This window comes from Anolis sagrei, chromosome 5, assembly GCF_037176765.1.
Source record: "Anolis sagrei isolate rAnoSag1 chromosome 5, rAnoSag1.mat, whole genome shotgun sequence".
In the NCBI taxonomy this organism is placed as follows: Eukaryota; Metazoa; Chordata; class Lepidosauria; order Squamata; family Dactyloidae; genus Anolis; species Anolis sagrei.
Window position 1 is genome coordinate 179,784,894 of NC_090025.1, and position 24,358 is coordinate 179,809,251.

Consider the following 24,358-nt stretch of genomic DNA (forward strand, 5'->3'; position numbering starts at 1 on the left):
ATGTGTGCCAAGTTTAGTCCAGAACCATCGTTTGTTGGGCTCAGAGTGCTCATTGATTGTAGGTGAACTATAGTCCTACCTGCCAGTATTTTTTCTCCCAAATAATTTTGAAAATTGAAGAACTTCCTTTGTAGATATTAACTATAAATAATTTAAGAAAAGATTTAGTGTGTGAGTAATTTAATTTAATATATGAGGCTTCCATACCTCAACAACCCCCACCCTCTTTGTTTTCTCCTTGCAACATATTAGACATTTGTAAAGATGCAACCAATAACTAATCTACTATCCCCAAATTTTTCCTTTTCCTTCCCTTGTTCCCCACTCTCCTAGTAAATGTTTAATCAAAATTATTTGGGAGAAAAAATACTGACAGGTAGGACTATAGTTCAATGAGCACTCTGAGTCCAACAAATGATGGATCTGGACTAAACTTGGCACACATACCCAACATGACTAACTTTGAATACTCCCAGAGATTTGAAGGGAATTCACTCACACTATTGGGAGTTGTAGTTCACCCCCATCATTATGCATTTTCTAATGAGTTCAGTCTTAAAATCCAAACACAAATAATGAATAATTCTTAAGTTTATCCTTAGCAAAGACCTTATTCAGGCATCACTGGGTACCTAAGCTAGTCAGTAAATACAAAGGAAAAGCAACAAATAAAACTGACACACCATCTGTTTACTGGGATCTTTTAAATCTTCCACCTAGATGATGAGGTAACAGTTGGAAAGTTCTATGCTACATTCCTGATTCAAGAGTACTTCCGAAAATTTAAGAAACGCAAAGAACAAGGCCTTGTTGGTAAACCTTCACAACGGAATGCTCTATCTCTTCAGGTAAGAAATCAGTATATACACTGTAAGCATTAAAACAGAAAGTGACATTGACAATCAACAATTTTCATTCTTTTTACCAAGGATCTAGGCCACAGATTCTAATTGTAAAATAAAGGGGGAGAGACTTCCATTTAAAAAAAAATCAGTTGCTAGTTCCACCTCATGATTTCCACTCCCCCTTTGAATTTAAACTAATCAGACCACGTCAGAACACGTTTTCACCAGAACAGAACAGAGTGAACTGGCATGCTCTCATTCTCTTTTTAAATTCCCCAAGCACCACATTACTGAAATGATTACCAGATTACCAAAATTAAGTGTTGAAATACCAATGGATAAAGAAGCCACATATTTTAAAGTGGTTTTTTTCTTTTTAAAAAGTGAGGTTTTTTTTCAGCTGTGGGCTGTCTCTGAGTTTGGGTAGTATGGCAGAAATTCTACAGCAGAAAACATCATAACAAAATGAAATCTCCCATTAAGAGGCGTTCCAGACACCCATACCAGTTTTGGGGATACACAGGAAGATGAAGAGGCAAATACCTCTCCTGCTTTAGCTGAATTCTTCTTTTCTAGAAGTAGAAATCTAATATTTGACCTTACCTATATTCTATTGTCAAGTCAAGCAATCCGAGTCAACCCAAAAAACAATCAAGGGACGCTAGTCTGAGTGAAGGTTCTCTCGCTGCTGCTTCGGCGGCGGATGAAGAGAACTGGAGGCTGCAGCCCCTCCCACGGGCTACTTATACTCAGAGGGGAGAGTGGGCGGGGCCTACAGCCAGAAATGTTTAATAGAATTTCTAGAAGGTTCCGAAAACTGTTCTGCGCAGGCGCAAGAATTACCATATGTGCGATTCACAGTTGACCATGAGAGGGAATCTCTGACTTCAAGTATCTTTTCTCTTGAAGTTCTTAAAGTATTTGATTAATCTCTGTGATCATTTAAAGACATAGCCATTTCAGTAGGCCAAAATATTTCTCAGCATTTTAAAGACTTGGTGACTGTATTCGTTTAAACTTCTCTAAAGATAATTGTATCTTTCAGGCTGACATTTTATATGCATGCCTATGTGGCGTAAACACCACATACTGGAACTTGTTTTAGAGTAGATCTACATGTGATTGTGCTATAGGTGCACAATAATAGCTCCACCAAGAATACTTTTGTATTTCCCCCAAACAACCTAAGTTCGTGATTTTAATATTTGAATGCAAACATGCTGTTCCCAGATAATGGCAGATAACCGAACCATGTGGGGGGAAATTCCAGAAAAAAAATAAGTTATCTTGAATTCTATTGTAATTAATAATGTTAAAGCATTTATACATTTATTGGGATTGTACCCTTCATATTCAACATAAAGGGAAATTACTGCTTTAGGATTGTACAGTGTTCAGAACTCAGAACAGCATCAAAGTAAAAACTATTTGCAGGACTATAGCATGATTAAGCCAGTTTAGCATTACAAAATACTTTTCCATCCATTCAAAGTTTTATTTTATATGTTCCTGGGACCCAAACTGGGTAGATCCTGTCTACCTAATCTTTTTGCAACATTATTTTACCAACGGTAGCAACTTCAATTAACCTTTATTTCTCTTATCTACTACTGTGGTTAAATTATATTCTCTTTCAGGCTGGATTGCGAACATTACATGACATTGGACCAGAAATTCGAAGGGCAATCTCTGGAGATTTAACAGCAGAAGAGGAATTAGACAAGGCCATGAAAGAAGCTGTTTCAGCTGCCTCTGAAGATGACATCTTTAGAGTGAGTGCTTTTTATGTTGCTTCCATCAACATGGTTGGGCTTCTGTAGCTTTAGAAATATTGTTGGGCTGTATATATCATGAGCCCTAGCCAGTACAGCCAATGAGGAGGATTTATGGGAGAACCTATCAACTAGAATTCCATTGGGCACTATGTTAGAAGAAGAATTAGACAAGGCCCTGAAAGAAGCTGTTTCAGCTGCCTCTGAAGATGACATCTTCAGCGTGAGTGCTTTTTTATGTTGCTTCCATCAACATAGTTGGGCTTCTGTAGCTTTAGAAATATTGTTGGACTATATATACCATGAGCCCTAGCCAGTACAGCCAATGAGGAGGATTTATGGGAGAACCTATCAACTAGAATCCCATTGGGCACTATGTTAGTGAAAAAAGTGGTTGAACTTTCTCAAAGGTTATATAAATGTGCTCCCTACGATCCAGCCAGTCATTCCACAAGTATGAACCCTAGAACATCTAACACAGATATTTCTACAAAGAGTATTCATACTTTATTTCAAACTGTACTGTATTTTATGCAGAAAAGAGCAAAAATGAAGTGCTCTTCAATCTACTAAGTAAAATGTGGATTTGCTTTGTGTTTTGCCTCCTCACAGAGAGCTGGTGGCTTGTTTGGAAATCATGTTAGCTACTACCAAAGCGATGGCAGAAGTTCATTCCCCCAAACCTTCACTACTCAGCGTCCTTTGCACATCAACAAATCTGGCAACAATCAGGGAGACATAGAATCTCCATCCCATGAGAAACTTGTGGATTCTACCTTCACTCCAAGCAGCTATTCATCATCAGGCTCCAATGCTAACATAAACAATGCCAACAACACTGCTCTGAGCCGTTTTTCTAGTCCACCAAACTACCCCAGCACTGTCTGCACTGTGGAAGGCCACAATACACCTTTGTCACCTGCTGCAAGAATTCATGATGCTTCTTGGAAACTTGGCTGTAGAAGGTAAAGACTACTAGCAGTACTGCTGTAGTACCCCCCCCCCCCCCCCAGCACCAACTGCTGCTCTGAAATCAGAATGAAGAGAGGGGCCAGGAAGGCAGTTCCATCTTGTCTCCTGCACTGTGCTTATAATATAATACAATATAATATATATTGTATATACATATAATATTGATAATATTATAATGTAATACAATATACTAATAATAATAATAAAATGATATTATAATTATATATTATATATTAAATGTAATACTACTAATAATTTTACAGTATAATGTTATAGTACAATGTAATATATAATATTAATATTGTGCTATGATAATAATATAATATATTGTATTTACTTTTTACTTGTAAGCTGCTCTGTGTCCCCTTTGGGGTGAGAAGGGCGGTATATAAATGTCGTAAGTAAATAAATAAATAAATATTAGCAATTGTATAGGACTGAAATTACACAAGTCTCTATAGACCAAATATACAAAGTGTGGAAACACTGGATTATGGGAACAGCAATCCAACAGCTTGCCCATGGTGATATTTCACCAAAAAAAATCAGTAACCTTACTCACCACACACCAAGTCTCTGTGCATGTTCCCTTGGATCAGAATGATAGCTTGCCTGAAATTAAAATATTTAAAATACACGTATTATTCCACATTTTTGTGGCATGGGAACCAAGGCATTTTACAACCTAGATTAAAACAGAAACCTACCAAAAAAATTAAAGAACTATTAAACAACAGTCCCATTAGTGCACTAATTTAGAACAGTTTAAAATACATTTAAAGCCTAATAATGTGCTGCTCAGCAGGTTGTTCTAGGCTGTAAGTTTATTGGGACAAGACTTAAGAGAGGCAAGAAGTTGAACCCTAGATTACATGCTGTGATTTTGCTGATCACTTACGGAAAAAGTTGTTCAGACTCACTCAGAATTTGAGAACACACTTTTTGCAGAGTTTGGAGGCTCCATTTAGGCAGAATTCTCAAAATCTCACTACATGTAAGTTCAACTTTTGTACATCTCAGCAACTAAAATTCTGGATGGAGGGTCATAAGGAGATTTAGAGGGTGTCACTAGTACAGACTATTAATCCATAGAATGTCTAGATTCAGCTTCATTTTATTAGTCCTCAACCAGCACATTACAACATCCAGGTCCAGCACAAGCAAAGCCTCAGCTTTGTAGTCACCAGTTACTCTGACGATAAGGAAAAATACAGCTGGTTGTCACCCACCTTTATTCCTACTTGTAAGTGTTAGCTGAGACTTTGCAGGTACTGGCCCTGTATATTGTGGTTAGCAAGTTGAGGGCTAGTCTCGTAAAACGAAGCTAAATCTTAAAAAGATAGCAGTTCTGTGAATTAATGGTTTTCAGGTCGAGAATCTTAGATTCATCTTTGCAATTGGAGACTCGGGTGGACACTATGGCTTTGAGTGTTTGGGGTCAGCTTTGGCTAGTATACCAGCTATGGACCTTATGGGAAAGCGATTAAATTAGCCATATGCACTCCACATGAGACTACCTTGAACAAGTCAGAAACTGCTGCTAGCACAGAATTCAGCAGTTGATTGCTGAATGGAACATGATGTAAAAACCATATAACACCTGTTTTAAAGGAATTGCACTGGATGTCAATATGCTCTTGGTTTGAATTCAAAATAATTACTTGCATATGTAACTCTGAAGAAGTGCTTGAGCACTGAACTACAACTCTGGTGACCAGGATTCAAATCTCCGCTTGGCTATGGAAACTCACTGGGTGACCTTGGGCAAATCATATTCTCTCCACTTCAGAGGAAGGCAATGGCAAAGTTCCTCTGAACAAATCTTACCAAGAAAATGCCACAAGAGGTTCACTTTAGGATTGCCATAAGTCAGAAATAACCTGAAGGTACAAACTAACAACCAAGATTTAAGATCTGCTTCTCTTTTGTGTCCCATCAGTCATGGTAATATGTTATGACAGAAAGTGTAAGAGGGCATTCTGTGTGGCGGTACTCTTGTTCAGGAACCAAGTAAAATATGGTTGCTCACAGAAGCTTTTAGGACCTAATTAGTTTTAAGCATCCCTCACATATTTTTATTTTTAATTCATTTTAAACCATTTTAACTCTTTTAATCTTTTAAATTTATTAAATAATTGATTTTTTTACTCATTTAAAATTACACTGTTTTAAATTTGTTATATTGGTTTCAATATATGATGCCCTGAAGCTCCTGAATAGAAGATAATATATACATTTTAATAATGGAATAACATTTTGACCTTAAATTATTTTATATTTTGAAAATTATAAATATACATCTAATATAAACATATTACTGATAATTAACAATCCATCTAACATCATTTTGGGTCTGAGGACAGTCACTATTATCCAGCTTTCAACTATAGTATTGCCGCATTATTCATTTATAATGCAATAATAACTATATTTGTAGGGACATTAACATAACTCTATATATCAATACAGATAATATGCCAGCCAATTTTGGCAAAGTACAACTGTCCACTGACACTACTGCAGATAAACTACTTCATACAGTGACGCATATTTGAACTGTGAAATGCACTGTCACAAGATATTGTACTGTAACTGCCAGCTTGGACAGCTTTAAAATGGGATTGGATAAATATTGTACATTGAGGTTAAGGTTACCAGTAACTTCTAGTTAAGAGGACTATGTTATCATTACTAATCTCAGAGGCAGAATGCTCATGCCTTTCATTTCCAGAGAATGAGAGAGTAAAGTTGTAATTGCGCTCCTCTTCTGATAGTGGTCTCCCCATAAATAACTGTTGACCAGAATGTCGGACTCGATAGAGCTTTAGTGTGATCCATCATAGTTCTTAACTTATATCATGTTTCTTGAAATATAATAAACAGATATTACAGGATTGTTCCATTTCTTTGATTTTCACTGCAAAAGCAAAATCTATTGGAATCTTATTTTCTAACTCTCTATCCATTTAATTTCTTAATTCTGTCATCTTTTCTTCCCAATGCTTCCCTGATGAATTAGAACATGCTATTATGGTACAGTGGGGCGGTAGGTGCTTACTTCCCAGTTCTAGTAGTTTTGCCATAGAAGTTAATGTATAAATGGATGTTGAATTTAAAATATTAATTTCAGAGTTAACATGTCTATTGAAAAACCAATTTTCTGACAATGATAGCAGAACAATATATTTTAAAATATTTATTTCCTATTAATTCACGATTGCCAAAGTGTTGTGAATGTGTTTTTCATCAAATACTGATAATAGACTACTATTATTAAAACAATCAAAACATGTTTTAGTAGTAATTGGGCTGAACTGCCAAGGTTGCCTCTGGATTTTTGGTTAAATTCACCAACTCATTATCAAAGGGCCTTTCCATACTGCCCTTTATTCCTGGATCTGATCCCAGATTATCCGCTTTAAAGTGGAATATATGAGTCCCCACTGCCAGATAACCTGGGATAAACAGATAATTTGGGATCAGATCCCAAGATAAAAGGGTAGTGTGGAAGGACTCCAAATGATATTTTCCTTTCCTAATGAGGAATTTAGTCATTGAAGTAAATTTTGAGCAAGAGCAAACCCCTAATTTCCAGCACCAAATTTAAACCATTATTTTACTAAAAATTCTTTTTTCAATCATTTTTGTGGGGAGATAAACTTTTTAATTCTGGTACATCATCAACTGGGGAAAAGTAATGTGTACATAATTTATTTACTTCCCACATTTGTACCCCACCCTTCTCACCCTGAAGGGGATTCAGGGCAGCCTTACAACAGGCAGTGATTTGATGCCAACACATATAAATCTGAAAATAAACAAATACAATTAAAATCTGGGGGCAATACTGAGGGGACATTTCATAGAACATTGTTGTGTCAGATCTGTTTCTCTAAAATTCTGCTATTGAGGTCTGTTACTTCTTGGAGTTTTGCTTTTAATCATTTGGGAGTGTTTTGGGAAAGAGATATATAAAGGTACATGCTTCCTATTCCCTTTCCCCGTCCCTAAATTAAGGGTTGTCAGCAAGAGTTATGTCACAACTTTCCCATTATTTAAATGTTGTGTGATATACACACACACACACGTGTGTGTGTATATGTATGTGTGTGTGTATGTATATGTGTGTGTGTGTGTGTGTGTGTTAGAAAATACTACAGCTGTGTGTACATCATGATTTTTTTAATGTATAGATCATGTTCCAGAGACAGTCAGGTAGCTATTGTTTGTGAAGAAGAGACTTCTCAGGAGGAGGAAATGTATGATAAACAACTGAAGGAAGAAGCGGAGTACTGCAGTGAACCAAGTCTGCTGCCTACTGACTTGTAAGTATTTTATTGTTCCAATAAAGCAGTTTGATGAGTTTTGCAGTATGCCAGGAGCAGGAGAAATATGACCCTCCACCAAATGTTTTTGCACTGCATTTCCCACAATTCATAGCCAGTTGTGAATAATTAGGTGTTCCAGCCCAATGTCTGGAAGGTCACATGGTTGGCTGGATTGGGTTCATTTCTGCTAGTAGTAGGGCACTGGAAACAAAAGTGTTCCTCCCTCATTTGTCTCCCCTATGGCAGACTTGCCACCATGGTCATAGGGCAGACATAAGGCCCATGGGAATCATCATCGTCCTTATCTTTATTTTTAAAGGCCCGTGGGAACCGCCCTGAGTCACCTCGGGCTGAGAAGAGTGGTATACAAATATGGTAAATAAATAAATAAATAAATAATGCTGTTCTTGCTGAGCATGACTGGGCTGCAAAGTTCAGGCACTGTATTCCAGATACCAGAATTAGAATTTTCTCTTGTCAGTGTTTATTACACCATTTCTTTCATCCAAGTCTGCCTTGATTTGCTTATATTAACTAATTCTGCTTATGTTATCCATGGAGATTTAATATTATATTTTCTATTCATCGAGGAACTGGGTTGCACTGCATGTAACCCAAGCATAATCTCTCTTAATAAAAATGAGACTGCCACATAAATACAGAGAGTGCACTTCTAAGAACCAAATCAACCCAACTGAGGAACTCTATGACACTCAACCCCACTACTGAAGCAGAGTTTTAAAGAGAGCATGTTCCCATAAAATGGAAAAATAGCTCATAATAGGCTGATGATAGCCTTTAGTGCAGACTGAGCTCTTATCCACAAAAAGCCACTTCTGTGCTTTACCAACAAGCAGTGTCTGATTTCAGCTGTTACCTAGCTAAAGATTTTGATAAAAAATATTATATTCCATTCCAGGTGCTCATACCAAGATGATGAACATAAACAGCTAACTCCATCTGAAGACAACAAATGGGAAGACACTCAACACTCTCCAAAGAGTGGACTCCTACATTCCTTATCCCTAAGTAATACTTTTGTCATGTTCTGCAGACATATGCTGCCGAATTCCATTAAGTTTTGCTAGCTTTGCTTTTACTTAATTTGCTTCTTTTGAGTCACATGAAACTGGGACCTAAATAGAATTACTAGTCCAGTTATGGAAACATATAAAAATTGCTAATGAAAAGTCATCATTAATGTAAATTTCACTGATCCTATGAGATGTTGGGACGAGCAATTAAATATAAATCTGTCTAGATTTTTAACCAGTTATTTACAGTGCTGCTTTATGTGTTGGAATATCTTTGAGTATGAAAGGCATATATATAAATATTGTGCAGGAAGTTTAGTGCTATTGATTTTTCAGTCGGAGTAGGACAGTCCTGAACTTCCAAAAAAGTAATTAGATTATAAACCTAGGTCTTTATAAAATATGACTAGGATCCTGCATTGATAGATGGAGCTGCAATGACAAAGTGCCCCTTACCCAAAAAAGAATATTACAAATGAATAATTAATGTATTTACTCAGTGATATTAATAGAACCTAATTGATATCAGTGCATAAATGTATTAATTATTCGATTAGCCTCATTGCAAAATTACACATGATAAAGAAATAATAAACACAGACCTGAATTCAGCGCAAAAAACTCTATAAGAATGATGTAAAATAATATCTGATGGAAAATACTTGTTGGCTTGTGGTTAGATTCTGTTGATATCAGTGCATAAATCCACTAATTCTTTGATTAGTTTCATCACAAAAAATACACATGATAGAGAAAAAATAAACACAGACCTGAATTCAGTGCAAAAAAACTCATATCAGAATGACCTAAAATTATATCTGATGTAAAATATTTGTTGGCTTGTGTTAATAGAATATGATGTGAAATGTGCAGACTTTACAGTAGTCCTCTAATGTACCATTCGTCATATTTTAAAAGATTGACGTGATGGGAAAAATAAAGACATATTTAAAATCATCATAAAATTGATTTAAATTGTGCTACTCTCATTTCTGATTATTACAAAAAGTTTGAGTTTTTTTGGCTTGTGTTATAAACACATCCTTTTTTAGTGTATTGATAATTTCCTCCAAACTCCAGCATATAATATTTCAATTTAATCATCTGATGAATGAAAAACAATTAAATATTTTGCAGATTTCAATATGAGTCCTTTATCTTCAGAAAGAATAAGCAGGATCTAACCATACTTACCAGTTTCATTCCGAATCACAGAAATATAATTTAAATCTAGTCAGAAGATGGTGATCCCTAAGCATGCCCACATCACATGTCAGATGGAAGCATTATTAGCGTTACATTGCTAACATTTAACTAAAGTAGTCAGTTTTTCAAAGAGGATTTAATTTTGTGTGGCATGACACTCTCTCCTCTAGATTTAGTGCTAGTCTCCCATTTGTGTGTTATGGACACCATGAAGAAGAACGGGCTGCTTTAAGTGTCAATCTGTCAACTCATATAACCACATCAACATCTCCTGACTCTCTTTAGCTCTTTGGCAGCTGTTCTGGTGTCCATGAAACTGAGGGTACACTAATATGCCATTATCTCTTAAAAGCTTATGTAATAGCTCTAGAAGCTTTCAAATGATGCACTGCGCAGGTACAAACAATCCATTAGGGTATATACACAGCTATCCACTCAAAATAACCACAGTTATGAATAAGCAACCTGTTCATCTCACAATCATCCAATTTCCTCTATAAAAAGGATGGTCCCAAATATTAAAAATGTAGATTATCCCAAAAGATTGTCTTAATATGACCGTATTGATGAAATAATTGTTGATAAGAGAAATCACACACTGGAGCATTCCGGCTGCAGAAACTGCAAGGGATAACCATCTTTCTTCCTTATATGAACATTAACTAAAGCAGTCCAGCCCAAAAGAGATATTTAAAAAGTTCATTCCAAAATTCCCCAGATAAGTGTATCTACATTAAACCATGTCTGCCAACTGTCTTTTACAAGGCAGGGAGGAACCTGCCCTACTTGCCAGCTTTTTCTATTAGTCAAGAAATACACCTATCGGTAAAAATGCAAATCTTGAAAATTGAATCCTCCTTCAGAGTTTGCCAAGTGAAAAATGGAAAAATGAGAACTACTACCACCCCTCATGAATTTCCTCAATATTTTCTGAAAACATGTTTGGGGAGTATACACTAAGATTCCAAAAGGTACATATAATATCCTTGATAAGATGTTCATCTTAAGTATATTAATCTTCCACCAAACTGGCTAGGCTCACAGGCAAATTTAGTTTAATCACCTGAACATACTCCAAGGAAACAATATACATAAACCTCTACTATCTTCAGATTAACAATGAATCTGCCAGCTGACAAACAGCTGAATGAGAATTAATCCAAATAATACCACTTCAGATTGTCAGAAAGGTATACGTGGTAGAAGAAAAGGTCTTTTATGAGACTTTCCTGACAAGTAGATGGGTTACAATCTTGACTTCTCCTTGTCATTTTGCATGTGTCATTTTCTGTATGTAGCCATAAACTATTCGGTAGTGAAATTTGGCATGGCAACCTTCATAAACATTTTTATGACACTGGAAACTAGACTATATACAATATCTGACATATAATCCCATAAATTGACATGGTAGAATGTATTGTAGGTACTTGTATTTTTCTTTACCTAATGTTTTCCCCCTGCAAATGTACCCTCCTTCATAGTCATCCTAATGTCAGTTAGGGTAAAAATAGTGCAAAGATTTAAAAAAATAACTGCTGACAAGTAGGGAAACAATGATCATCCCTTTTAGCTTATCGGTTACCCACTATAGATGTATTTCCACTCAATGTTACCAGGTAACCACAACATTTTATCTGTCGCATATGTGATTCTATACCAGGCATGGGCAAATTTGGCCCCTCCAGGTGCTTTGGACTTCAATTCCCACAATTCCTAACAGGGAGTTGAAGTCCAAAATTCCTGGAGGGCCCAAATTTGCCCATGCCTGTTTTATACCATCTGATTATGAAGGTGGTTTACATTATCATCTTACATCTGCACAATTGGTTTTGCAGGACGAAAAGCATCCTTTCATCTGGAGTGTCTAAAAAAACATAAAACTCAGAATGCAGAAGTCCCACAGAAGACCGTGCTACCCTTGCATTTGGTACATCATCAGGTGAGATTTCATGGCAAAACACATAACCACAGAATCATGCTCTACCTGAACAATTGTGTACGTAATCTCAAGATTATGCCCAGTTGTTCTCATTGATGTGGAAAATGAAACTGATGTCCAAAATTATTGATGCATTCAATACCTCTGCATCTTTTGTGGAAACAGTGTTTCTTTCAGAGGTCATCTGTGAACTCAAACACATGGCCCAGGAGCAGAAACACAGGCCTCCTGCCTAGAAGGACCCAGCGAAACAACCAAAACAGGGGAAACTCAAACCAGTAGAGACTTTTCCAGTTTTTCAAAGCTTGGTGAGTTGTGTGGATTCCAGGCTGTATGGCTGTGTTGTAGCAGCAGTTTTTCCTGACCTTTCACCTGCATCTGTGGCTGGTACCTTCAGAGGATCTGATGGTGGTAAAGCAAGTGGAGTATATATACCTGTCGAGAAGCAGGGAAAGGTGGGTGGGGGCTGAGGGAGAAGCAGGGAAAGGTGGGTGGGTGGCGAGGGAGAAGCAGGGAAAGATGGGGGGCAAGGGAGAAGCAGAGAAAGGTGGGTGGGGGCTGAGGGAGAAGCAGAGTAAAGTGTGCATGGGGCAAGGGAGAAGCTGAGTAAGGCATCCGTGGTGCAAGGGAGAAGCTGAGTAAAGCGTGCACGAGGTGAAGGAGAAGCAGAGAAAGATGTGTGGGGAGTGAGGAAGAAGCAGAGTAAAGCACACACGGGGCGAAGGAGAAGAAGAGAAAGGAGAGCTGGGTGCGGAGATGTGAGGGTCCTGGAAGGAAGATTCCTGCCAGGACCCTCATCCGCGTATAAGCCGAGGAAAACGGCTAAAAAACTCGGCTTATACTCAAGTATATACGGTATATATACTCTACTTGCTTTACTACCCACCAGATCCTCTGAAGATGCAAGCCACGGATGCAGGTAAAACATCAAGAAAAAATGCTGCTAGAACATGGCTATACAGCCCAGAATCCACACAAAACTCCAGTGATTCCGGCCATGAAAGCCTTCGACAATACATTTTCAAAGCCCGCTTGGGAAAAGACCTAACAGTGCCTGCAGTGCCTTTCTATTACATGGTTTTCTCTCCAGCAAAGAAGAGAAGACATGTTTTATATACAGTTATTAAATAAACGGTAGCAGAATATTAAAGCAATGCCATTAAAGCCATGCCGACAAAACCAACTGCCAATTAATCCTAACATTTTTTCAAGACATCCTTTACCATTTTTCTCATAATCTAACTCAGTTTCCTAACCTAATAATTTCTCCCAATCTCCTTTTTTCTATTTATAGGCACTAGCAGTTGCAGGTTTGAGTCCTCTTCAAAGAAGCCATTCACCTCTACGGTATTCTCGATCATGTGGTACACCTCCTGTTACACTCTGTTCACAGGACTGGCCACAACAATCTATTCAAACACTCCAACCTGAATGCGAAGAGTCTGATGAGAAGCTCAATAGCAGTTTCCCATCAATATATTGCAGCTCCTTATATTCTGATAGCCCCAGCTCTAGCAGCACGCGAAAAGCTAGGCCGGCCTCCCTCACAGTTCCCAGCCATACTAGAGAGTGTGGAAGACAATTACATGGCAGTGCTAACAGCCTTGTTGAAGCGGTGAGTTGATGCAATATTCATAAAAATTGTAATAACAACAATAACAGTTAAATGGAGAGCTTTGTATTTTACATCTCTTCCTTAATTTGCTGTGCTTCAATCACACATCTGAACTGGGTGCATATGTGCTTTCACCACTACCTTCTCTCCTAATTCAGCATATCACACTCCTGTTGAGCCGTGGCACTGCAAGAATTTCAGAGAACAGAAGAAGGCAAAGAAGCTAGGCTAAGTGACTAGATACACACACACACATACACATATTCTAAGACCTAGAGTGCATAAAGACATACCTCAGTTAAGAAAGCCTTTGCTAAAGAAATTCCTTTTTTACACAATCTTTTTTACAATTAGCTTTTCTGCTTTCCTCATCCTCCCGCAGGTTGATTTTTTTAAAGTAGCATGGTGAAGGAAAGCTAGGGAAACATAGACTTTCAGTGTGGAACTATAGCAGTATGTCTTCATAAACAATGCAATAAACAAAGTTTCAGCTAGTAAAATGTAAGATTCTATTTTAGCTGATCCTACTACAGCTATGTAGGCCTTCCTACACAAGAGGCAAGGTAAACAGAAGGCATTTAAAACACAATAGAGACAAAAGGGGATACACATATTTTTGTCTCAGCATCTACCCCATCATATTAAAACAAACACACACAAGTCTGTATATATAATAGTGAAATTGGAAACCATAAGAAGAGTGGGGTTCATTTTCAAAAGATACTTTTGGAAGGATACATTTTGGAAGGAGCTTTCAGTTCGGTCTCTAGAAGGTTCAAAATGTTTCTATTTATGTATGCAAAGCCTGTTAGTGAGCGATACAAAGTTTGGTAAAACATGTAACAACGCTCTGTTTTGTTTGTTTTTGGTGGGGACTTAACTTAATTCTTTCTATGTTATTTCTGCCACTGGTACCAAATTTTCTCTTAAAGAAGTAATGCTAAGGAATATATTAAATTCTTTAACAGAGACAGCCATAACACCTTAGAAGTGCAAGCAGCTAATAATTTTGCATATTTCCTTGTAATAAATAGCAATTGTGGCCAGCCCAGGCAGTTTAATTAATAAATAAATAAGGTCAGCATGATTTTATTCCCTGCCTATCAGTCCAGAAATAATGTCAAACTCTGAGGTTCAGAGTCATACCCAAATGTTTAAAAACCCCAGGACCACAAAAAATGCTTCTGACCAATTTGAGTATTCTGTTTCTCTCTCTGCTAGCAAGTGGATGAAAGCTGAGATCCGAAGTTGGTCTTCCATGTAAGCAGATATTATTTCTACCAACCACTCCCCCAATATCCAGTTTCCAGCACAGTTCCTCGCAGTCCCTCAATCCCAAAATCAATTTTAAGGAGTACAGTATGACTGGAGAAGTTTAAAATCCACATATACACATTTCCTGTTTTTAGAGAGGTAAATCCACTGCAAACTTAGTTATGCTTAAACTCACTGAAATCAGTGGGCTTAAATATGCCTAATTCTGTCTGAATTTAGGACAGAGTGAGAATTTCAGTCATTTGAACAAGACTTCCCCTTTCAAAAGTTTGCTACCAAAGAGCTTTTACATGTTGGATAGCCCTTGCTATGATTTGTGATGCTAATGCCAACTTCTGCTTTTTCCTCCCCTTGTGTTTGATTCCTGGCTGATTAAAGGTCTTGATTTCAGAAGGACTCATGCAGTTTGCTCAAGATCCAAAGTTCATTGAGGTCACAACTCAAGAACTAGCTGATGCCTGTGACTTGACGATAGAAGAAATGGAGAATGCTGCAGACAACATTCTCAATGGTAACAGCAAGCCAAGCCCCAATGGCAATCTCTTGCCTTTTGTTAATTGCAGGGACGCAGGGCAGGACTGTTTGGAAGAGGAAGCAGCCCAAAATCCAGATTGTAGAAGAAGCCAAGAGGAGCCTAAGGACAGCAGGATTTATATCAGCAGCTTGTAGCTGCCCAGGCTGAAAGTGATGCTGGTTTTTTTAATTTGTTTCAATGTTCCTAATGGGTTTGTTTCAGAAGTGCCTCACTGTTCTCGTGACCTGGAGTAACCAGAACAGCGTTCTTCATTCATTTCTGTCAGGAAGAATCACAGAGTTGGGTGATGTAAAGAGCTTTCCAGGAGTGACTATACAACCCCAGCACGTGTCCATGAAGGAGGAATGAGGAGAAGTAAAAGGAGAAGAGCCAGCTCCCTCCTTTTTTATTCCCTGCACAAGGAACAACAGCTGCTTCCTGAATGTGAAGGAAAACCTCAGCTTCCTGTGGATGGCCCTAGCCAAAAGGACACTGCATCAAACGGGTGTCTTTCAACTTTGCTTGTACAAAAAAAAATCATTTTGCACATATTCTGTATGAGCCTCACCGTCTCCATAAAGCCAAGGCCCTTTTGATCTGCAAGTGGAATAGAAGACTTCTGCAACAGATCCCCACATTTGTTGAGGAAACGGAAGCAGAAGTTAAAGGGTATCGGAGATGCAAGTGGCAATACTGCAGATGCTTATTGCTAGAAATACAGAGACTCCCAGGCAGTTTTCTTTGCCAACCAATCAGAGCTCAGGCAGTCTTTTCTGCCAACCAATCAAAGCTCTGACAGCTAGCTGTGCCCACTGCTCAGAGAGCATGAAGCCAGCTCTGTCAAACCGGAGTTCAGGCAACCCACCCATTTCGAAGAGAGGTGGTGATGGGCTTATGTAGATCTCTCCTTGTTTTTGCCGTTTGATATTTTCTTGAAAGCATGTTATAATTTTTATTTTTGAATATTTTATTTTATTCAATTTTAATTTTTGAAGCAGAGGAGTGAAGGGAGTGTTTACAAATTTTTGTAATCACCTACCTTTTTGTTTTTGTTTTTCACTTTGCAAATGTTTAAAATTGTTTTATGTTGTACTATTTAATTTTTTGCTTTCTTCCATTGAGATTTGGTAGAAGCTTAGAGGAGTTTTGCCAACCATTATGTACACCAGAATTTGTAATTTCATTTGAAGTACTGGTAAATTCCTTCTTTTGTTGATGTTTTTATAATTTAAAGATAGTAGGCAATGCACTTGATATAGTCTTGCACATATGAGCGATCCATTTGGATTCTTAATAGTGTTAGGGTATGTGGGCAAGTGAGCAGGACTGGGTGAATGAATGAGTGATCGAGTGAATGCACACTTAGAAGTATGTATGTTCATACAGTTCTCTGCTTCCTGGTTAAAACCGCAGAAGAGTTGTATTGGGGTCATTTGTGTGCAAAATAAACCACTGTCTCTGCTTTTGAAAGGAGAATCAGTAACTCTTTGCATTTTCTGTTCCACAAGATATGCAAAAACAATGCAATAATTAATTTTGAATACAAGTTGTGAATTGTGCTGGCATTAAAACGATACAAAATAGGGGATTAAAACAAAAAAACACAAAGAAAACCAACTAAGAAGGAGTTACGTTTCAATATATTCTGTGTGATGTTTTATTGCATTGATAATGTTTCTGTTGAAGAAACCGTAATACTTGAATTCAGGTCAGTTTCAGTATTTTTCAACTATTTTTTTAAAATGAATTGCAATTGTGCCAAGCAAATATAATGAATTAAGTTTGTTTAAGGGAAAAATAACAATTCTTGTATATTTTGCTGCATGTAAAGTAAACCATTTCGTATTTGGAGTGTGCCAAGCTTTACCTTTGAACTTTTAAGTGCTTTTCTACGTGTGGTTTGGGGGAAGGGTATACTTTTTTCATTTTTTTTAGTTTGTACAATGAACAACGTGTACCTGGTGTTAAGTAACTATTCTGCAACCCACTGACAGGTTGAACGTTAACTGATTTTGCATATCTTGTGTTCACTTTCCTTTTTCTGCCCATCCTTAAACGTGCACAATAAGAAATTGGAAAACACATCTTGCTTTCAAAGCTGGCAGGTTTTATCCAGATTCCACCCATTTGCAATTTCTCTCAATATTTTTGTCATTAAAGACTGGCAAGTTCCACAAGCCAAGAAAATCAGGTAGATCCATTCCTATAAACTGAACTGGCATCAGCAACTCTACTAAGGAGGAATCTCTCCTTTATTTTATATCACAGAGAAATTTCTAGAATAATGTAGTGAAAATAAATCATGATTTTAAGGGTTAGATAAAGTTTTAGTAACATCTTTATATCAGAAAGAATATACAGTATCCTTTTCCAAATTTGCGTATTTAGAAGGTTAGGAATACTTTAGAGGCTATGCTGGAACATTTTCACATTAGTATAACTAGGAAAAGCTAAGAATACAAATTTTTAACTTAAATTTTAACAACATGTTATCTACATGAAAGAACAAATGCACCAAGTATATGATAGAAAACTCACTAAATAGTAGCATTGTCAATAAGGTCCAAAATATCTGAAGGATCATAGTTTGAGAATCACTGAAGTAAGCAAAGTTCTTTGGAAATACACATTCTTCACGACAGGAAGTGTGCAAATACAAATGGTACAACACAGACAATGACAGGAAATGACATATTTGACAATGACATATTTGAATTACAGGGAAGTGGGGGGAAATCTAATTATGACAGAAATTCCGTTATTCATTTAATAATTATGTAAGGACAGCAAACATCTTTTTCAAACAAAGTGGCAAAGTAATATTCAGAGTAAGGTTAAATTTCAAAATACCCTACCTTAAGGTAGAGGCTCACTGCCACATGACATATACGTTCCCCTCCCAAATTTTGACAAGTTCACTTTCTATGAATATTCAAGCCATTTACACAGAAGTCTTCTAAATGAATTTAATTCTGCTCCGAAGTATATGGTTTGTGTGTTGTTCTATACAGGTCACCCTCCCCAACAGTTAATGATGCTGTTGGGTGGCTGTTAGTGTTACTATTCAAAATACATAATACATCTGCTCCTTCCCCCTCCCTTAATACATTTTATTTGGGCAGAAAATTGGACTAAACAAACAGCTAGAAATAGAATTTTTGGATCTCTTATAAAATTTTATTAATAAGGTAGGACCATTCCATAGTAAAACCTTACTTGAAAGTACCCTAGGTGCCAAAGAATATATTCAAACGTTAAGATAAATTAGAACCCTGATTCAAAGTTTCTGATATCCTTTTTACCAACATTCTACAGTAAATGATTCTGGATATTTAATCAGAAGAACTGCCACAGCAGAACAAACTGAAAATTACTTTGCTATGGTTAAAGACATTTTTACCAACAAGTGAAATCCACACTAGTTGAGAAGCAAGCACTAGTTAATAGATGTAACCCAACACAAGAGTGAAGCATACCTAAACATACTGAAATACTCAGTTGTGTTTAGCAAAGCAACCATAGACTTCCTTATAGCTTTTTAAATCATGCTGCCATTCATTCTCTTATAAACACCTTCAACAATAAAACAAAGATTAAGTTCTATTCAGATATCTATTCAGTTTTTCAAGCAAAAAAAGACTTTAAAAAGAAGCTTAAACTGGTAATAATATAATTTAAAATAATATAAATTGATAACAAACACAGTTAAAATATCTATTTTTAAAAAGAGTCAAATAAAGTAAGAGTTCACAATACATTTTACGCACATCTATTCAACAATGAGTTCCACTCTGTTCAATAAGGTTTACTCCCCAGCAAATAGGTATAGAATTGTAGTTGAAAATATCTTCCAAATAAAGAATGCCTTTAAATTAAGCCTATAAATTATTGAAAATCACTATATACAGAAACTACAATTCCTTGAATCATTTGTTTTCTTCTCAACTTCTCAAATAGTAGTATTAAACTCTTTCATCACTACACACTTGTTCAGGAGTAGACAGATAAGTCTGCCTTCTCAGATATGGACATGCTCCTTTTCCCACTCATTCTAGCAAGGAACTGCCAGGGCATATGATAAAGGTTGTAAGACACTACAAACTAATTTCTAGTAGAGTTTTATTCCCATTATCTATGTAACCATATCCCAAGCAATTAAAGTGAAAAGATTAAACAACATATACCATACTTCAGTAGATTCCAATTCATTTTTAATAAACAACTCTTTTTGCATCCTTATAGCTTTTTAAATCATGCTGCCATTCATTCTCTTATAAACACCTTCAACAATAAAACAAAGAATATTTTTGTAAGAATACAATCATCTATGATAAATATCTTACTTGAAGATGGCTATTCATAATTGATTCTTCATGCCTATTCTCATACTATACAGTAGATACTCAAAACACAATCTCGCCATCAATCAGTAATTATGTTGCCTCTATGATAATCATAATTTGTCTGGAAATAATTTGTGTTTTCTTGCTAGGCTTGTGCTTGAGAAATCCCTTGAATACCTATATGGAACTACTGCTTCTATTAACACACACACATATAATATACTTTCATTCAGATTACATTAATCCAAGACCATAGACAAGGTCTTACCGTACACATAATCATTATAATAGATTCCAGAAGTCATCACTAAGGCTGTAATCCTATGTCCTCTTAAATAGAAGTAAATCCATTAAACAAAATGAGATTAATGACTGGACAGAATGACACTATTCAAAGCTGTAATTCATCATTTGTGAATTACATAAGTAAACTATGTATAACACCTGAAATACAACAGAGATATCTTCCATTTAGCCTGTCATTACATAAAATAAAATTCTAATATTATACTAATATTATTCTGGGCGCCTCAGCAAAGAAAGTTGTTCCCACACCACAAAGGAATTGTTTGAACCCCAGGAACACACATGGAGCAGGGGTCAATAGTACAGTTATTCTAATGTTAACATAATCTTATCTTTAAGGGGAGGTGCTCTTATAGGAAGGTACATTATGGACTCCTCCCACATTTACTGATATTGTGCAAAAAGTACTGAAAACAGCTAATCAGTTTTAATACAACTTTCAGTAAAATCAGAATGGGACCAAGGTTTTACAGTGAAGTTGAATCAAACATTCAACTATGAATATTAGACATTTAATAAGCAAATAAAAAGAAATTGTGATATAAACTAGCCCCAAAGTGATCAAACATCTTCATTCCAAACACAATATCAAGACTATTGCCAGTACTACACTGCCAAGAACAATCAGAAATCCCGACTTTTATATGTTTCCATATGGAAGTTTAAATTCACAAGTGGAATATTACCAGTATTCACTGGTTGCATATGGTGCTATATCCTTATCTCTTCCGGTATTTATTTTATTATTTAAATATTTATATTGAACCCACCTCACGGTGTGGACCCAATAAATTTTTTAAAATTAAATTTTAAAAAGGCATATTTTAGATAATTCAACTCAGTTTCAGATGAACTTAAACAGTTTTAAAGTGGTAAATGAGCATCTTAGGGGTTTGGACTAGATGGCCCACAAAGTCTCTTCCAACTCTATGATTCTATGATTCTGCCAGAGAAATTATCTTTCGTCCACCCCAGTCATCCTTAATACCCCACTACTTAATTATGTATAAAAATTAAATTCTAACATAACATCTAGTATCATCTGACACAAACATTAATGTAATCTAATGCATAAACGTTTGTGGACCTTCGCCAGATTCGATAGGCCCACAGAATTAAATTGCAACTTTGCTGAATTACACACAGATGTGGAGAGCATGCACAGTGATGAAATAATGAATTTTATACATTGCCAAATCAATGAGCATAGCCTCAAAGTGGTGGTGAATAAGATATTAATTTCACACACTGTCTGATAAAAAAATGGTGTCCACATGAGAACTATGCATATTGATCAGGTAACACATGATCTAACTTGTTTACCTTTTCAATTCCTGCATATTTATTATCACTAGGAGACTATGCAGATTCAACAGGAAATATACAAAAACATTGTTTCTTTACACTGTGTATTTATGCACATTATCTGTGCCTTCCTGTGAACAATTGCCTGTTCATGTAAATTCTTCATTCAGTTCTCATTAACTACAATCTATACTCACCTAAAAGGAGTTTGTTTTCTCTTTAGCAGTGGTGCTATAATTTCTGTCAAAACCAGTATTCACAAAATGGGCAGGCTATAGTCATAGATTAATGAACATATTTATATAAAATGTGGAACATCTTTTGTGCTTATTAGACCAGATAAAATAATTCTTAACAGCTTTGGAAAACATTAAATTTCTGTAGAGTAGCTTCTTTTGCCACCACTACACATGTTGGGGTACCAGTTCCATCTTTGTTTAAATAAAGAAGCTTCAGACTCAATTTCAAGTACCAAATGAAAGGAAGCCCCATTAACAAACACATAACATTTCATTTCTATAGTATTTCATTCTACATTTGTAACTTCACTAATTTCAAACACTGAGAACAATAAAATGCCCTATAGGCGTTTGTAATTGAGAACTTGTTGGGAAATTGTCAGAGTTTGCTGTTGCCGGCACAGTTTTGTTCGTGATGGGCTGCCCTTTCTGTTAAAGTGGCTGTAACAGACACCTTTGGAGAGAAACTTCTGTGAGCTGAGCAAAGAGCTACTGCCTCCTTTGAAATGGGGCATAGTCCAGGACATAGTAGGGGAAAAGTTTGTTTCCATAAAATGTCCTTTCTTCTTTTCTTTGTATTGGAATTGCATGCTGGATGCAACTGCTGCACTGCAGATGAAAGCTATACAGAAGCTAAAGACTGAGTAATTGGGGGAAGCCAACCATCACTTCTGTTTGTCCACACATGCAGCTTGACAACTGTCTACACAGCAGGATAAAGAAATCTATTGCAAATACTACTGTCTTCCCCAATAATCCTTGGTCATACCACCAGACCAGTTATTTTGGATGTATTTTCTTTTTCCTTCCTTATTCTGTATGATTTCAATGTTGGGAGGAAATGTGGGATTAATGATCCAGAGCTGGAGTTCCCCTAGCCCCAGAACTTTTCTGCATAGTTTGCCTCTTCAAGCAAACACATATAATGAAGATGTTACAAAGATGCAGATGTTGCTGCTACTGCAAGGGATCCAACCTGCTTTATTATCCCAATCTCTATTGTTTAGAGGGACAGCCAAAGGAGCACTATGTACAGAATTGCATTTTCTTCTATGTTTTTTAACCCTAACCCTGCCCCCACTCTGTTGATGACTATGACAACGACAACAACAAAGGGCAAATGCATTTTTTTACATTTCTTGATAATTTTCAAAGCAATGTATCATTGCTTTCTTTAGACTGATGCCAATATAACAGTTGTATGGGTCTCAGCTAGCCTCCTGTGTCTTTTTCTGACTGAGGGTTTAAACTCATTCTACTTTTACACAAATATTACTTGACAAGAAAGAAGACAACTTTTAAATTGGATATACAAATGACAAACATGAAACAAACATGTTAACAAACATGAAACTATTGCTTACAGAAGGACAGATCTGAATCACATTCTGCATGATTTTACATCTATTTGTACTAAAACATAACAATATTCATATATGCTATTACAGAATAGGAATTATGGAATGGTGAAGTTAGACAGATGAATTGACATCTGTGCAGAATTTATCTACTAGAATAACTTTGGCTTGGTTTTTACTTCACACTGCATAGAAAAGATTCTTTTATATTCCAGTTAACATTTTCAAGTAGTTAAAAAAAATTGCAATCCCTCTAGAATTGTTAACATTCAAAAATAGGTGAGATTTAATAACAAATGTATATAAAAAGAGTTGTGCCATATACACAAGATCATTGATAGTGCTTTAGGCAATAGAGAAAATGCACAGAAAAAGAAGGAGGCATATTTTGGTGACACTGCTCGATTTAGACTAGTCAAGGCTGGGAACAGGGAGGCTAGCAGTCAACAAGATCATTAATCTTGTGGTGCCTGACAACTATGGAAAGAAATAAAAAGTACCTGGAGCCAGTGATATCAAGTTAATGATATTAATATTATGGATTGGAGTGGGGGGGGGGTAGGAAAACATTTGCAAAAATGGATGACCCTGAGTTAATAGCAAAATACACACAAAAAAGTTTCTTTTGAAAAGATATGGGCCAATCCTTGATCAGGGAGATACAGCATAAAATTCTACCACGTAGAACTATTCTCTCCTATTCACACATAATCTTTTTTACTGGCTTCAGCTCCCACCACACATTTATTTACTGTCTGGTGAACACTCGAACGATGTTCCTACAGCTGGAATCACAGCAACAATACAATCTCCAGGACCTCCTATGGGTCCCCTGGAGGTCATGGAGGATGACTGTCCACCTATAGAAATATAGCTAGACTGCTGCTACCCACCCACCCCCTCCAAATAACCATTCCCAGTGTGGTGGAACAGGTAAAAGGTAAATTTTGGGGACAAGTTTGGTCAATGCATGAGGCCAGTAGAAAATTCTTGCCTCTATGATAACCAAAGGAATTACTTACCCAGGAGTAAGTTGGATTTATGCCAGTGTAAGTCACTTAATGAGGTAAACACCAGAGTTCAAACATATTATTATTGGGGGAAGGGGGCAACCACAAAAGTGGGAATCCATTGGGGGGCTCACCTCTGCCCCTTCAAAATGTTTGCTGTGGGGAACAGGAATGGTGGAGAGAGGATGTTTGCCCTAAAACCAAATGGTATGGTATCAGTGTGGGAACTTACCCCCTCCTCCTGAATACACACCATAAAGATGAACAGTATAGTATTGGGGATGGAGGCGTTTA

At 36.7% G+C, this 24,358-nt stretch overlaps 1 protein-coding gene across 15 annotated transcripts in view; it reads left to right on the top strand.

The window, feature by feature from the left end:
• The window catches only part of CACNA1C (calcium voltage-gated channel subunit alpha1 C), a 527,762-nt gene extending 504,855 nt beyond the window's left edge, over window positions 1-22,907 (top strand). For 8 of the 15 annotated variants that reach the window (XM_067469287.1, XM_067469279.1, XM_067469281.1 and 5 more), the window contains 9 exons: window positions 721-848; window positions 2,483-2,617; window positions 3,230-3,582; window positions 6,609-6,635; window positions 7,783-7,914; window positions 8,837-8,946; window positions 11,996-12,099; window positions 13,394-13,714; window positions 15,368-22,907. In XM_067469287.1, coding sequence (XP_067325388.1) covers window positions 721-848; window positions 2,483-2,617; window positions 3,230-3,582; window positions 6,609-6,635; window positions 7,783-7,914; window positions 8,837-8,946; window positions 11,996-12,099; window positions 13,394-13,714; window positions 15,368-15,658 — 1,601 coding nt within the window. In that variant the 3' untranslated portion in view covers window positions 15,659-22,907. Of the gene's footprint in view, window positions 1-720; window positions 849-2,482; window positions 2,618-3,229; window positions 3,583-6,608; window positions 6,636-7,782; window positions 7,915-8,836; window positions 8,947-11,995; window positions 12,100-13,393; window positions 13,715-14,935; window positions 14,975-15,367 lie in introns of all 15 variants that reach the window. The other 7 variants (XM_060776701.2, XM_067469283.1, XM_067469285.1 and 4 more) reach the window with 2 other exon arrangements.
• The last annotated feature ends 1,451 nt before the right edge of the window (window positions 22,908-24,358 follow it).